At 45.1% G+C, this 16,925-nt stretch overlaps 1 protein-coding gene across 1 annotated transcript in view; it reads left to right on the top strand.

Moving 5' to 3' along the window:
* The first annotated feature begins 405 nt into the window (after positions 1–405).
* FBXO33 (F-box protein 33) overlaps positions 406–16,925 on the top strand; it is a 38,481-nt gene continuing 21,961 nt past the window's right edge. Inside the window, exon 1 of the mRNA XM_033952638.1 lies at positions 406–1,506. Coding sequence (XP_033808529.1) covers positions 1,094–1,506 — 413 coding nt within the window. The 5' untranslated portion in view covers positions 406–1,093. The remainder of the gene's footprint in view (positions 1,507–16,925) is intronic.

The raw sequence follows: 16,925 nt of genomic DNA, 5'->3' as shown, positions 1-16,925 counted from the left end.
ATCCTGATTGGGGGGGGGGGCATGAGTATGAGTATGTCTAAGGTCCAATATAGTCCAGCCCTGGTTGGCACTCATGCAGACTATAACACCGTTTTCATCTGTGGTAGTCCACAGAGACCTCAATTATCATTCCGCTTTTATTGTTCTACTCTCTGCCTCTCAATGAAAAGTTTAAAAGTGAGCTTGAAGTGATGGATATCGTCATTACCACTTGCCAGTAAGTCGTGTTGCAGCCCCACACGGGGAACATAGTTTGCGGCTCTCCTTCAGATCATTTGGATTCAAAGTGGCGCTAACTTAATGTTTAGTGAGAACAGATAAACACCTTGAAGTCACCCAAACACCGTGGCATGAGCAGGAATAAATGCTTCTCATCTCCAACGACCACGCCTTCGTCTGTCGTCAAGCGTTCTTCCGGTCACATGCCTCGACCGTCACCGCCCCTACAGAAAAATGCGACCGCAGTTCTCTATTCCTACAGGCCGAACGGATGAAAGCAAGCGCGGCGCTAGCGAGCTGTACCATCCGAGAGGACACAAGGTTGAGCTGCAGCGTGACGTAAGGCACCCGGCCTTACACTTCTGGCGAACCTCCCGCGCCGCCTAGTTAAGAAGTGCCCTCTCGGACGGCCCAGGAACAGACGTCGCACGGTCACAATAAACCTCGTTCTGAAGGGAACGCGCGCCCCAATTCGCGCTCTCAGAAACAGGCGGCTGAGCCGCACCTACCATACTATTAATAGGAAGTACCCATCACGCACGCTTCTAAGAATCTAGGCCCGCTCCCTTTCCTAGATCCTGGCCTACACGACGCTGTCAAACTGGTCTGGCACCAGCTCCTTAAAGACGCGAATCCTGTAGTGGGCGGTGAGCTCCGGCTGCGAGGTGCCGTAGGCGCTTGCGCACTCCCCTCTCCGCGTGGCAAGGTGGTAGGTTCCTGCCGGGACAGACTCGGCAGAGGAGCCCCGCCCCCCTCCGGCAGTCTTGTCATTGATGTTGTTGTTGATTTTGTCGCAGGCACCTGCTGGTCTGTTGGCGGACCGGGGCCGGGCTGCTGAGCTCTACGCTGCGGGACCTTTCGTGCGCGGGCGGCCATGGCTCTGTGCGGAGACGTGGGCGCCTCGTCTCTGCCCAGCGAGCTCATCGTGCACATCTTCTCCTTCCTGCCCGCCCCAGACCGGCTGCGGGCCTCGGCCGCCTGCTCGCGCTGGCGCGAGTGCCTCTTCTACCCGGCGCTCTGGCCCGAGCTGCGGCTCAACGTGCGCGTGTCGTCCGCCGAGCGTCCGCGCCTCGATTTCCTCATGCGAAAGTGCGGCTGGTTCGTGCGGGAGCTGCGGGTCGAGTTCGCCGCCGACAACTACTTAAGCGCGGCGGCGGCCGCCGCGGGGACAGGAGGCGACGCGGAGCCCGAGGCGGATGATGCGCAGCCCTCCTTGCGCTGGCTGGATGACCTGCGCACTTACCTGGAGCAGGTGTTGTGTGTGCTGAGCAGCATCAAGAATAACAGGTGAGGAGGGCGCGGGCCCGGACACCAAATTCATTGACCTGGTGTATGGTTCGATTTATTGGGGAAGGGGTAAAACGCGGATCTAAAACCGCACGTCCTTAAAAATCTGAGGTCCGTGCATTGACAAGTCCGCCTCTTAGCTTATTCCACCGCTTTTTCCCTGCACGCTCAGCTCAAGGTTCTGCCTTCCCTAATGGCTAAGGAGGGAAGAGGCGCACCGTGGCTTTTGCTAATTAGCCTGATCGTCCCTTCCTCTCGATATCTCCCTCCGCGCTTATTTCAAGAGCTCCCATGACACTGGATGGTTAATAGCTGGGTTTGGGGCTGGGGGGGGGGGGGGGGTTAAAAAATGTGTGCAAAGGTCTGCAGTGCATCTGACCTCACAGATCTGAACTGCACATTCTTAAAAATCTGAGGTCCCCACCACTTTTAGTCTCTGGCTCTGACAGATGCTAATGCTTTTCCCTCACTGTGCTGAGACTAAAAGTGGCATAGACCTCAGGGCAAAAGTCTTGCTTTTAGTCTCAACATAGGATCCGTCAGAGCTAAATTGTCATAGAGGTCTGTCAGAGCCAGAAACTACAAGTGGCACAGACCTCAGATTTTTTAAAGACGTGTGGTTTTAGATACATAAGGTCTGTGAGGTCCGCGTTTTACCCCTTCCCGTTTTATTGTCATGTTTGGGAGAAATGGGGATTCCTTGCTGACGTAACTTATCTTAGTCTTCGAGTGTGTGCGTGAGTTCCTGTTGTCCCTGGAGTTTTGTTAGAGTAAAATTTGGGCTCAAATGAAGGGCTGCATTAACTGAAAACTGAAGTAGAATTCAGGCTCCAGCTTTAAATGGACCAGTGATGATGAAGCTTTTGGGTCTGTAGCCCTCTACTGGATGGCATCTGGGTCTTTCTGAGCTCCTGTCCTGTTATCACCTCTCAAGACCAGGGGCTTTTGATGATCATGATGAGCAGAAGTGTCCAACCTTGGTTCTGGGCTGCAATCCAGTCAGGTTTTCAGGATTTTCCTAATGACTATGCATGAGATCTATTTGCATGACATTCATAAATATGTATGAGATCTATTTACCTACAGTGGAGACTGCATGCAAATAGATCTCGTGCATAGTCATAGAAAACCTGACCTGGTGAGTGCCAAGGTTGAACACTCTGGTTTAGAGAAACTAAGAACATAAGAATTGCCGCTGCTGGGTCAGATCAGTGGTCAATCGTGCCCAGCAGTCCGCTCCCACGGCGGCCCTTGCCCTAACTGAGTCTAGCCTTACCTGCGTACATTCTGGTTTAGCAAGAACTTGTCTAACTTTGTCTTGAATTCCTGTAGGGTGTTATCTCCTATAACAGCCTCCGGAAGAGCGTTCCAGTTTTCAACACTGTCTGGGTGAAGAAGAACTTCCTTACGTTTGTATGGAATCTATCCCCTTTTAACTTTAGAGAGTGCCCTCTCGTTCTCCCCACCTTGGAAAGGATGAACAACCTGTCTTTATCTACTATCATGTCTCCTCTTTTCAAGGCATCTCCTCCAGCCCCTTAACCATTTTAGTCGCTCTTCTCTGGACCCTTTCGAGTAGCACTGTGTCCTTCATGTACGGTGACCAGTGCTGGGCGCAGTATTCCAGGTGTGGACGTACCATGGCCCGGTACAGCGGCCAATCTGTTCGTAATCCCCTTCTTAATCATTCCTAGTATTCTGTTCACCTTTTCGCCACTGCCGCACATTGCGTGGACGGTTTCATTGACTTGTCGACCAGTACTCCCAAGTCTCTTTCCTGGGGAGTCTCTCCGAGTACCGCACCAGACATCCTGTATTCATGAATAAGATTTTTGTAACCAACATGCATCACCTTACACTTATCCACGTTGCAGGTCTTCGCAATCCTTCTGTGTCTTCACTACTCTGAATAACTTCGTATTTTCCTCAAATTTTATCACCTTCTTGTCGTACCAATTTCCAGGTCATTTATAAATATGTTGAAGAGCATGGGTCCAAGCACCGAACCCTGCGGCACTCCACTTGTGATGCTTTTCCAGTCCGAGTATTGTCCATTTACCCCCATTCTCTGTTTCCTATCTGGCAACCAGTTTTTAATCCACATGAGTATTTCACCCTCGATTCCATGGCTCGCAATTTTTTGAAGTAGTCGTTCATGCAGGACCTTGTCGAACGCCTTCTGAAAATCCAGATATACAATGTCGACTGGGTCACCCTTGTCTATCTGCCTGTTTACTCCCTCGAAGAAGTGCAGCAAGTTCGTCAAGCAAGATCTTTTGCTAAAGCTGTGCTGGCTGGTCCTCTAGGTGATCTGTATCAGCGCCTCTACCATCTTTCCCGGTACCAAGTTGAGACTCACTGGTCTGTAGTTTCCCGGATCTCCCCTCGAACCTTTCTTGAAGATCGGCGTAACATTTGCCACTTTCCTGTCTTCCGGAATCCTTCCCAAATTGATCGACAGATTGGGTGTTAGTTGAAGCAGTTCAGCTATAACTCCTTTCAGTTCCTTGATTATCCTCAGCTGGATACCTGCCGGTCCAGGGGATTTATTGTTTTTAAGCCTATCAGTCTGCTTGCATACCTCTTCTAGACTTACCGTAAACCCAGTCAGTTTCCCGTCTTCGTTTCCTGCGTATAGCCTGTCGGCTTCCGGTATGTTGTGTATATCCTCTTCGGAAAATACAGATGCAAAAAATGTGTTCAGTTTGTCGGCGATGGCTTTGTCCTCCTTTAGCACTCCCTTTATTCCATGTTCATCCAACTGCCCCACCGCTTCCTTCGCGGATCGTTTCCTCTTAATATATTGTAAAGAACGGCTTGAAGTTTTTTGCCTCCTTGGCTATTTTTTCCTTGTAGTCTCTTTTGGCCCCTTTTACTGCCTTATGGCACCTGCTTTGATGTTGTTTGTGCTTTTTCCAGTTTTTGTCCCTTTTTGACCTTTTCCATTCCTTAAAAAAAGTCTTCTTTTCTCTGATCGCTTCTTTCACCGCTACAGTGAGCCACGCCAGTTCCTTGTTCTTTTTCTTCTTGGATCCTTTGTTGTTACGTGGTATATATAGATTCTGCGCCTCTATGACTGTGTTCTTAAAAAAGGGCCATGTTCTAGTGTTTTTACAGTGTTTATCTTCTTCTTAATCTTCTACCCCACCATGAGTCTCTTCCCTTCGTAATTCCCTTTTCGGAAGTTCAGTGCCGTGGCCGTCGTTCTGGATCGATGTTTTGCCCCTGTGTCCAGGTTGAAGCGGATAATATTGTGATCACCTTCTTCCCAGCTGTTATTTCTCTTTGCTTCTGATCTGGAATAACTTGCCTTATGAAATAAGCGTGACTTACTATTTCTTTCATAAAATGTTGAAAACGTATCTTTTTGATGAGTATAACTATATCAAGGTGGATTAAAATCCAGTGACTCTTTATTTTTTTTTATTTAAATTGCTTTTGGGGGAAAATCTATTTAAAGATAGCTTTCTATTTAAGGTACATTATAGTCCAAAAGTTATTCATCATGAATTAAGAATTAGTTTTTAATTATGTAACATGAGGCTCTATATTCATTCATTGTTTACATTTTTTGGTAAATAAATTCCATTAATCCATTCTAGTCAGGAAAGCAAAGATACAAATGGAAGAAAAAAAATAGCTGACACGGTAAAATGGGGAGACAAGACATTTTTTAGATATATCAGTGATAGGAAGAAGTGCAAAAGTGTCATTGTGAGACTCAAAAGTGAAGGGGAGTATTGTGTTCAATTTTGGAGACTGTATCTGGCAAAGGACATAAGAAGACTTGAAGTGGTCCAGAGGAAGACAACAAAAATGATAGGAGGTTTGCGCCAGAAGATGTCAGAGGAGAGACTGGAAGCCCTGAATATATATACCCTAGAGCAGTGGTCGGCAAACTGCGGCTCTTTAGCCACTTGAGTGCGGCTCAGCTAGCTAGAGCAGGAGTGCCCAACCTGCTTCCCTTCCCCGTAAAGAGGACGCTGAAGTGCCAGGCCGACTAACCTTCGCCACCCAACGTCAATTCTGACATCGGAGAGGAAGTTCTGGGCCAGCCAATCGCTACCTGGCTGGCCCAAAACTTCCTCTCCGACGTTAGAATTGACGTTGGGTGGGGAAGGTTGGTCGGCGCGGCGCTTCAGCGTCCTCTTTACGGGGAAGGGGAAGCAGTGAGAGCTCAGAACTCAGCAGCGGCCTGTTGCCCAGTGGCGGTGGCAGCCTATTCCTCCGCGGCGGTAGCGGCCTGTTCCCCAATGGCCGTGGCTTGGGAGAAAGAATAAAAAGAGGGGGGCAGGGAGACAGAAAGATAGGGAGACAGACAGAAAGGGGGCATGGAGAGAGATAGACAAAGAAAGAAAGGGGGCATGGAGAAAGAAAGGGGGCACAGAGAGAGAGAGACATACAGAAAGAAAGGGGGCATGGAGAGAGAAAGAAAGAAGGGGGCAAGGTTTAAGAAAGAAAAAGTTGGGGGAGGGACTGAGGTCTAGAGGAGAGGAAGCATACAGGAGGCTGAAAGAAGGGAAGAAATATTGGATGTACAGTCAGAAGAATAAAGTGCAACCAGAGATTGATGAAATTACCAGACAACAAAGAAAGGAAAAATAATTTTATTTTCAATTTAGTGATCAAAATGTGTCCGTTTTGAAAATTTATAACTGCTGTCTATATTTTGCACTATGGCCTCCTTTTACTAAACTGCAATTGCGGTTTTTAGCGCAGGGAGCCTATGAGCATCGAGAGCAGCGCAGGGCATTCAGCGTAGCTCCCTGCGCTAAAAAACGTTATCACGGTTTAGTAAAAAGGGAGGGGGTATATTTGTCTATTTTTGTATAGTTACTGAGGTGACATTGCATAAAGTCATCTGCCTTGACCTCTTTGAAAACCCGCAGAATATAAATGATAATTAACATTTTCTCTGCGTACAATGTGCTTTGTATTTTTTAAAATTTTATTGTTGGTAGATTATTTTGATTTGGTCATTTTAAAAGTAGCTCGCAAGCCCAAAAAGTGTGGCCACCCCTGAGCTAGAGAATGACATGTGACTGATTGGGCATCTCCCTCCCTCCCCCTTACCTTCATGGCGATTTTCTTTTTTTTGTCTTCCAGCTGCCTGTGCCGGTTTTTATCAAGTCGCGTGTGGCTGCCAAAACTTCTCCTCTGATGCAACTGGAAACAGGAAGTTGCATCAGAGGAGAAGTTTTGGCAGCCACATGCGACTTGATGAAAGCCAGCTCGGGCAGCTGGAAGACAAAAAAGAAAATTGCAAAAAGGTAGTATACAAGTCCCATATACAGTAGTCTCTCAGCTAACTGGAACTCAAGCAACCAGAAAAAAAATCAAAGAAATATTGTAATATTTTTTAAATAAAAAAGAAAATCAATTTCTGTCAGAAATTTAAATATAAATTTGGCCTTCCACACCTGAGTAAACCCATGCTTTGCCTACCACATGTCCGATAGTTTGTCTGGAACAATTTATGGTATGGCATAATATGGGGTATAGTATAAGTTAGGCCTGTTTTTAATAGTAACTCTTAAACAACCAGAAACTACATTTATCCGGCATCTACCAATCCTCATGGGTGCCGGTTAACTGAGAGTCTACTGTATCTGAGGAATTTTCTTTATATAAAGTATAACAACACTCATACAGTTGATCCTTAGGAATGTTGAATTTTATATAAGGATAACCACCTATATAGTAGTTTAACATAATAAAATGTATAGAAGAGGATGGTTTGTGGTTTATTGCAATATGTTATGCTGCTTTTCCCAACATATAATATAAGAACATAAATAAAGCCTTACTGGGTCAGACCAATGGTCCATCAAGCCCAGTAGCCCATTCTCATGGTGACCAATCCAGGTCACTAGTACCTGGATAAAACCCAAGGTGTAGCAATATTCCATGCTACCAATACAGGGCAAGCAGTGGCTTCCCCCGTGTCTTTCTCAATAACAGATTATGGACTTTTCCTCCAGGAACTTATCTAGCGCAGTATATTGTTTCTAACAGGGTCAATTCAGGACAGGTCACAAGTACCATGCAGACTCAACAACTAGCGAGATTCTTTGGGGATAAGAAATGGCTTCTCTCAGATCTGCGTTGATAATGATTTATGGAATTTTCCTCCAGGATTTTGTCTAAACCTATTTTTAAACACAGCTAAGTTAATTGCTTTTATCTATTGCTCTGGGAAATTTTTTTTTTCAATTTGTTTTAAATGTACTTTATGTAAACTTCATGGAATGTCCCCTAATGTTTGGGATTTTATAGGCCTAAATCATATCTCCCCTTAACTGTTTGTTCTTCAAGCTGAAGAGCCCTCACCCCTTAGCCTTTTAATTATTTAGGGTTCCCTTCTCTGTATTTTTTCCAGTTCCACTATCAAGTTTTTGAGATGCAACAACCAAAGTTGCACAGGATACTCAAGGTGTGGTTTCACCATGGAGCAATACAAAGAGAGGCATTATGATGATTTTTATTTTTAATCTCTTTTCCTTTCCTAATAATTTTGAACATTGCATTTTTTTGGCCACTGCCACACATTGAATAGAATGTTTCAACATATTGTCCGCAATGACCCCTAAATTCCTTTACTTGATGCTGGGTTCCACATTAGGAGTCATCACCATATAGTTATAATTTGAGTTATTCTTCCTAGTGTGCACTTGTCCACATTAAAGTTCATTTGCCAGTTGTATGCCCAGTCTTCCAGCCTCCCAAGGTTCTCCTGCAGTCCATATGCATTTTAACAACTTTGAATAGTTTTGTGTTATCTGAAAATTTGATCACACTATTCGTCTCCATTTCCAGATCATTTATAAATTCACATTCATCTATTGAGATATTTGATCATTTAACCCTACTATCTGGTTTTATTTTATCTTTTAATCTTTCTAAGCTACAATAGAACATATCTTGAGGATGTTTTATGGATTAAGATTCCATTTTAGAGAACCAGCAAAAAGATAATGTATGTGAACTTTTCATATCTTAAGCATCTTTTTAGTGTCTCATCTTTTTTTTCTTTTTTTTTTAATTCTCTTATCAATCATTACAAGTTATAAACACTTTTTTCAGTAATACAGAACTAATTCCAAATAAGAAATTTTTAAAACAAAGAGGAAAAATAAATTATTTGAAAATATAATATTGGATTTGGTCTCTTCCTTAGACCACTATAATAAGTAGAAGGAAGGCGATAGATTAAAGGGAGACTTTTTACCTAATACAATTCCAAGAATAAGGCTTAAATGGCTAAACCTCGATCTACTCTTTTATTTCATCCCGGACCTCTTTGAGGTCCAAAAATGATCTTAGATGTTCAGGAAGGCAAAACATATCTCAATCCCAAATAACCAACTACACATTTACAGGGGTATGCTAGCAAAAAAAGTAGCTCCCAATTTTTTTGCTTCCTCTCGCATTATAAGAAACTCTCTATGTCTCTCTTGAGTTGACTTAGTCATGTGCAGATATATCCATATTCTCTGTCCACAAAAAGGAGTTGCACCCTTTTTAAAGTAAATTTTCATAAACAGAGGCAAGATCTTGTTCAGACACAAAATTCACAATCGAAGTAACTTGCTCCTTAACTTCAGATAAAGAATCTTCAAATATTGCGGTAAGGTCCTGCAAATTTTTCTCAGTAGTCCCACTTTCAATTACTGGTATGTCCCCTGTTCCAAGTTTTTTTTATCTTTAGTAACCGATAGATAGTATGCTTTATTTATAGGTGGAATACTTTCCTGGGGAAGATTCAAATTTTCTAATAGAAATTTCTTAAATACTTCAACTAGAGGCATAGCCACAATTTTTGGACAATTTAACACCCTTAATTGTCTGTTGAAATTCTCTATTTGCTCAATCTTTCATGAAACAAAGTTCTGATCTTTCATAATGCAGAAATAGAATATCTCAAAATATTTAGTTTCTGTTTGAATCTTCCTTACAATCTTGTCATACCTTTTCAGTGTTTAAGGAGAAAGCATCAACTTTGGCTACCAATAACTCCATATCTATGCAGTTTTCCTCACCATTAAATCCAGCTTCCTTATGGCCTCTAAGAGTGTCTCCAGGGTAACTGCAGGTGCTGCTGTCTGTTCTCCAGTCCCTCCAGCGTTCCCCCTCCCCCCCCACCTTGCAGCAATATCACGAATGAAGCACTACCTAAATCTAGCTCCGGGGTCTCATCCTCCTCTCTCCCAAAACTTGACTCAAAGCTCCCTGCCTCTGCTGGACAGTGAGATGTTCTGCTCCAGAGAGTCGAGCATTCCCACGCTCGACTCTACAGCGGAATCTAGTGCCTGACTTACTGGCTGAGGATTGGCAGCCATCTGTCGCTTGAAGATCTGTGGAAGCATTGACTGAAATGGAGAGGATGAGAGAGCCGGAGACATCATGCCACATACAGGCCACAGGCTTTATATTGAAGAACACTGCCCAGTCCAAACTCGGCTTTCTCTTTCCCTGTCCCCCCTCCCATTTCACACAAACACCATCCCTGCCTGTCTACTTGAAGGAAATTGCTACAGAGGAAAGGCCCCTGGGGTTATCCAGAAAAATCCTGGCTGAATTGTTGCTGGGAAGATGATTGTTTGTAAAACCATCAGTGGGCAGGAAGAGATGCCAGACTCGCAAAATGGGGAGGGAAAGGAGGATGGGAAAAAGAAAGGAAGCCAATGAAGTTTTCGATAATACAGTGACACATGGTCTGTCGTCTTCAAATTAAAAATTAAATGAACCGCTGTACAGTAGTACCTTGGATTATGAGTATAATCCGTTCCAGGAGCATGCTCGTAATCCAAAATGCTCGTTTATCAAAGCGAGTTTCCCCATAGGAAATAATGGAAACTCGCCTGATGCGTTACCCCCCCCCCCCCCCCGAGAACCGATTTACAAGCACTCCCCCCGCAATCCGGCACCCCCCCTGCGATCCGGCACCCCCCTGCCTCGAACCGGCACCCCTGACACGATTGGGCACCCCCTGACACGATCCGACCCCCCCCCCCCCCCGACACAATTGGGCACCCCTCCCGACACGATTCGACATCCCCCCCGACACAATTGGGCACCCCCCCCTCCGCTTCTTACCCTCATCTGGGCACTCTTGAAGATCGGCCTCCTCGTTTGCTGGGCCTTGAGCATCTGAGCATGCTCAAGGCCTGCGAGTTCACGTTCACGTTCAGAACGTGAACTCGCAGGCCTTGAGCATGCTCAGATGCTCAAGGCCCAGCAGACGAGGAGGCTGATCTTCAAGAGTGCCCAGATGAGGGTAAGAAGCGGCGGGGGGGTGCCCAATTGTGTCGGGGGGGGTCGGATCGTGGCGGGGGGTGCCCAATCGTGGCGAGGGGGGGTGCCGGATCGCAGGGGGGGTGCCGGGGGGGGGGGGTGCTCGTAAATCGAGCCATGCTCGGTTTCCGAGGCACCGATTTTGCAAATGTTTTGCTCGTCTTGCAAAACACTCGCAAACCGGTGCACTTATAAACCGAGGTACCACTGTATTTTGAATGATACATAATCTATTAAAGTTTTTTTGATAACCTGCTAAGTAAATAATATTATAATAACCTAAAAATACTCAAGATCAAAGATTGTACTAAAAGCCTAAAGGAATTAGTATCAAGATATAACTGTTTGTAGTTTCCACAACATAAAAAAGCTTTTGTGAACTATGGCATTTGAGTACCCATTGATAAATTCTGATCCAAGTAAACCTCCAGAATTTTAATAGTGAACAGGTGAACATATAATCCAAAATAAACTATTGAAAACAGGTTAACAAGAGTGAGACCCAAAAATACACTGCAACACTACAGAAGAGGTAGAGAAAAAAAGCCTCAAAACAGCAAGAAGTACAAATACTGCTAGGTAGTCATTGGCATGAAAAACTCCAACCTCCATTAATTCTATCTTGCAGTGAATAAAGGAGACTCGCAAACTGCAGCATGCATGCGCAATGAGGCAAAACTTACCTGAAAAGTTCCATTGATAAATCTTCACAACAGACTTCAAACGCTGCACTCCAGTTTTATTAGCCAAGCAGAACTAAATCCAAAAAGAAGAGTCCAACATGAATTCATGTTTCACCGGGCAAACCGGCTGCTTCAGGGGAATAATAACCTCTCATGTGCACATCGCTAACCAGTAGCACCGCTTTGTAAAAGGAGCCTACTCGTCTGGTAATTTGTTCTGTTCACACGGAACATAAGGTGTTTCTTTCCACCCAAGCCTTGTCTTTCTTTGGGATGGTGCTTTAAGCTCCAGTAAATAGCTAATATTGGGAATCTAATACACAGTTGAAAGAAAACGTGGACCTCCATGATCGCAGTCCACAAGATTTGAATCAACACTCTGTATACTAATGTAATAACAGTCTTCTACCAACATGTCATCAGGAACCATGCCCTTGGAAGCTCTGCTCACGCCTGATTTAGCTGGAGCTTGAGCACAGGCTGGGTGGCCTTGAATTAGCCCTCGTGGCCCTAGCGGGGGCTGGCTGCATTTCCCCTTCCCCTGTCATTGAGAGGAATCATGTGAGGGCTCGGAGGTTCAGTCCGATTGGCAGCCTGAAAAAAAGGCATTAGGACTGAAGGTAGCAGGAGCCATGTCTTTAGTCGCACACACTTGTCATACTAGATTACCTGGTCCTTGGTCGTGGATAATGAAGCTTGCCCTTAGTGGATACTTGCGGAGGTAGACTATGTAGCACATGCTTTTTATGACATGTTCAGGGTCATGAGCAAGGTTTCTGCTTATTCCATATCCGCCCGCAGGATGCTTTATATAAGGCAGTGGGCAGCAGATTCAGCTTCCAAGGCCACTTTAAGCAGACTACCGTTCATGGGTCAAATGTTGTTTGGCAAGGGTTTGGCCAGTGTAACAGATCTTCCCCCTAAGTCACTACTAGGGATAGTAGACTGAGCCCCCCCCCCCCCCAAGGGGGTCAGCATGGAGTAATTGATGTGGTCCCAGAGACCTCACCAGTATACAAGAGGTTTTTCTGCAGAAAGGTCATATCAGGTCTCTTGACAGAGATTTGGTTCCTCCAGATGGCCTCAGTCCTCTGGTTCCCAACCATCTGCAGCCTCCAAGAAACAATGATGCCAGGTTGGCAGCCATTCCTCCTCAGATAGGTGGGAGGTTGTTGGCTTATTGGGAGGCCTAGAAGTTATTTGAGGTTACAAGCTTAAATTCTTTCGTCCTCTGCAGGACTTGTTTTGTGGATTCTCCGGCTAGTCTGACAGAGAAGGTAATCAAAGTGCAAGCAAAAGTGAAGCAGCTCGTAGATATCTGAGCCATAGAGCCCATCTCAGCAGCAGATTTGGGCTTGGGCAGATACTTTATCTATTTCATCTTACCCAAGAGAGACTTGGAAGACAGGAGACTGATCTTAGATCTAAAGTCATTCAATGCGGCACTCATGCTGCGGTTCCAAATGAAGACTGTGCGCGCAGTCATTGCCTCAGTAATGCTGGGAGAATTTCTGGCCTCTCCAGATCTTACCGAAGCTTATCTCCATATCCCCATTTTCCTGGATCACAGGAAGTACTTGAGATTCCATGTGTTAATGGAGGCAATTCCAATTCTGAGCATTGCCCTTCGATCTAGCAATGGCACCTCGCACCTTCACCAAAGTGATGGTTGTAGTGGCAGCACATCTACGCAAAGTAGAGGTCCAGGTGCATCTGTACTTGGATGATTGGCTGATCAGAGCCCCATCCAAGTTCGAGGGCAAGCAGGTAGTGGCCCAATTGGTCTAGGTGCTGCAGGAGCTGGGTTGGATCATCAACTTCTGGAAAAGCCATCTGAAATCTTGGATATCCTTGGAGTACTTGGGTGTGAGATTCGATATAGCAGAGAGCCGTGTCTTTCTGTTTGAGATGCGCAGGAGGAAGTTACTACAGCAAATTGTGGAGCTATTGGCAATGCCAGCTCCTATGGTGTGGCACTACCTCCAGGTGCTGGGATCTTTGATAGCCACTTTAGAAGATGTTCCATGGATGAAAGTCCATCTTTACCCACTACAGGACTCTCTGTTGTACTGTGATCCTTGCAGACGCCACCGCCTTGGACAACGGAAGCGCGTTGCAGTCTACGACAGGGGTCTCAAAGTCCTTCCGTGAGGGCCGCAATCCAGTCGGGTTTTCAGGATTTCCCCAATGAATATGCATGAGATCTATGTGCATGCACTGCTTTCAATGCATATTCATTGGGGAAATCCTGAAAACCCAACTGGATTGCGGCCCTCAAGGAGGGACTTTGAGATCCCTTGTCTACAATGATGACTTCGGCCAGCATCCCTGTCAGGTGGCATGCCTTTTCACATACATCCCTGGGTAAACGTGATGATGGATGCCAGCCTTTATGGCTGGGGGGGGGAGGAGGAGGTCACTGTGAGGGCATCCAGTTCAGGGATGATGGTCGCTCTCCAAAAGAAAAATGGCCAGTCAACAAGTTGGACCTGTGAGCCATTCAGTTAGCTGTACAATCGTTGCGGAGTACCCACAAGGACAAAGCAGTCGGGGTCTTTTCAGACAATGCCACATGGTGGCATATGTCAACAGACAGCAGGGGGGTACCAAGAGTGCTCTGTTGAAAATAGAGGCTCAACTGTTTCCAAGTTTCCAGTATATTCATATTTTGATATACCGGTTTCCAATGCTAAAATAATATAAAATATAAAATTTTAAAAATAAAAAGGGGTGACATAAATGATACAGAAGGAGATAGGGGAAGGGAAGAGTATTTACATCCTAAATTAAAAATAAGAAGAGGTATGAGGGGATGGGAAGGAATATCAGGGAATGTGGATGTCCACTTGCTGGCTCTCTCTATAGTGCATGTCGCAGGAGTAGACAATGTCAAAGCTGACTCGAGCATGGAAGCGCCAAAGTGGATGCCCTGGCTCAACCATGGCCAGAGGCCAGCTCTGTTGTACATATTTCTACCATGGCCCATGATAGGCCGAGTCATTCTCTGAATAGTGATATCCAGGGTTGGTGATTTTGGTGACTTCAGATTGGCCTTTTTGCCTTTGGTATGCGGATCTGGTGCAGCTACAAAGGGACAAGTGTCTCAAGCTACCGCTTCATCCAGCTCTTCTTTCACAGGGTCCTATTGCCTTGGAAGACCCAGAACGCTTTGGGCTTACGGCATGGCTCTTGAGCACGCAGCCATAGCGTGCAGGAGATATTCAGAAATGATCATAGCTAATCTCCTAGGCTCTAAGTCATCGTCAACAGTCGCAGCCTATGTGACTATCAGAGTTGGTGCAATATTCAAATTGAAGAGCCCTTTTGGGCTCCATTACCCATGGTCTTAACTTTTCTCCAGGAAGGTTTTGAAAAGTGTCTGGCCGTTGGGTCTCTCAAAGTACAAGTTTTAGAACTCGAGTGGAGAAAATTTAAGTGATATTTCATCCGAATGTGTCCAGATTTCTGAAGGGAACGTTATGGCTGTATCCTCCGGTATGTCGGTTGTTTCCAAAATGGAACTTCAACATCACGTTACAAGCTTTTAGCAAAGCTATGTTTGTTCTATATAGTTATTGAGAAAGATATGGGGCAAGCCACTGCTTGCCCTGGATCAGAAGCATGGAATGTTGCTACTCTTTGGATTTTGGCCAGGTACTAGTGACCTGGATTGGCCACCGTGAGAGCAGGTTACTGGGCTTGATGGACCTTTGGCCTGACCCAGTAAGGCTATTCTTATATTCTCCATATAAGCCTTTGAAGGAGGCATTGCTCATGGATCTTACGGTCAAGACTATGTTCCTGATCGCTGTAGCCTCTGTAAGAAGACTTTTCAGAGTTGTAGGCCTTTTCCTGCAGATAGCCTTTTCTCAGATTCATGGAGGCTGGAGTGTCGCTCTGCACAGCCCTTCCTCTCGAAGGTGGTTTCAGGTTTCCATGTCAACCAGGAAGTTCTTCTGCCCATGTTCAGTTCTATGGGCTGGAAGAGTAAGGACAAGATTCTGAAGAATCTGGATGTCAGGAGAACTTTTCTCCACTGTCTCAAGATGATGAACGAATTAGTCTGTTGGATCATCTGTTCTAACAATTCCTAGTTGCACGGGTGGACCGACTTCTAAAGCTACCATTTCCTGGCTGATTCACATGGCGATGTCATCCGTATATATAGGGTGTGGGAAACCATCACCAATTTCCTGGCGGGCACATTTGACTAGGAGTGTGGCCTCTTCATGTACAGAGGTCAGAGCTGTGGCATCCGAAAGATATTTGTAAGGCAGCCACGTGGTCCACTCTTCATATCTTCACAAAGTTTTATAGGGTCGATGTGGCAGCATGATTGGACACTACATTTGGGTTCTCAGTGCTAACAGTAGATTCATCTGTCCCTCCCTAGACTCAAGGGACTGCTCTGGTACATCCCACTGGGTCGAGACTTGTACGTCTTTTGCACTGGAAAGGCAGAAAGGAATATGAGTCTTAAAGGCCTGCCCTGTCATTTTTTTAAAATAGCCTGCTTATTGTCTCGGACATGCATGTATTACTATATGTTTGCAAACAGGTTCAGAGTATGAGAGGAAATTAGAGTACTAAGAAACAAATGAGGGGAGGGCAAAGCTCCCTAGTCAGTGCAGGGCAGGTTGTGTTCAGCTAGGTGGCTTATTGGTTATGCCACCTTGGTTTTTGTTTCCGTCTTGTTTACCAATTGTCTTTTTAAATTGAGGTGTTTTGTTTATTGACATTTTACAGAGCAGAATAGAGGTGAAGTAGACAGGGAGGTTCCCTGTACCTCTGCTTTTTATGTTTATTCATAAAGAGTTTGGCAATGCTTTGGTATTAACTGAGGAACTGGGGCATAGCCACTGAGGAAGGAGGTGGAGGCGGAGAAAAGAATGTGATTGATGCCTTCTGCGGGGTCTCATGACCAACGGAGGATAAAACACACTGGTTCAAAACTCATATGCGTTTGTACAGAAAATATTATTGAGGTAAAAACCTAATCTTCCACTGGAAGCCAACGAATAGCAGCTAGAATAGGAGTTAACATGTTCTCTCCATCCTACACCAGTAAGTAACCAAGCAACTACAGTACATTTTGTATAATAACTTCAACAAGTTGCTTGGTTGAGTATTTCCAAGCTAATACTTTATATGTTTGCTGGGAAAGTTGGATCTGTTTGGTTGGAATATGATGGTGATCAGTGTTGCAGTGTAGAACTTCATTAGTCGACTTCCTCTTTTCAGGTATAAAGGTTTTGCAGTGTCTTGTAACTTTTGAAATAACTACTGAAAACAGGAAGTTGAGCATGTGATACTTCCTCTTGCCATATATGCAGCACAATAAGCTTTTGAAAAGATTCTACTTGAGCGCAAGGTGATAGTTGCAAGCTTTTCTCACCATTCTGTATATGCCATATTTAAATACAGCTATCAAAAATGTGTGAA

Source organism: Geotrypetes seraphini, chromosome 7 (assembly GCF_902459505.1).
Source record: "Geotrypetes seraphini chromosome 7, aGeoSer1.1, whole genome shotgun sequence".
Taxonomy (NCBI): Eukaryota; Metazoa; Chordata; class Amphibia; order Gymnophiona; family Dermophiidae; genus Geotrypetes; species Geotrypetes seraphini.
This window is presented reverse-complemented; position numbering and strand designations above follow the sequence as displayed.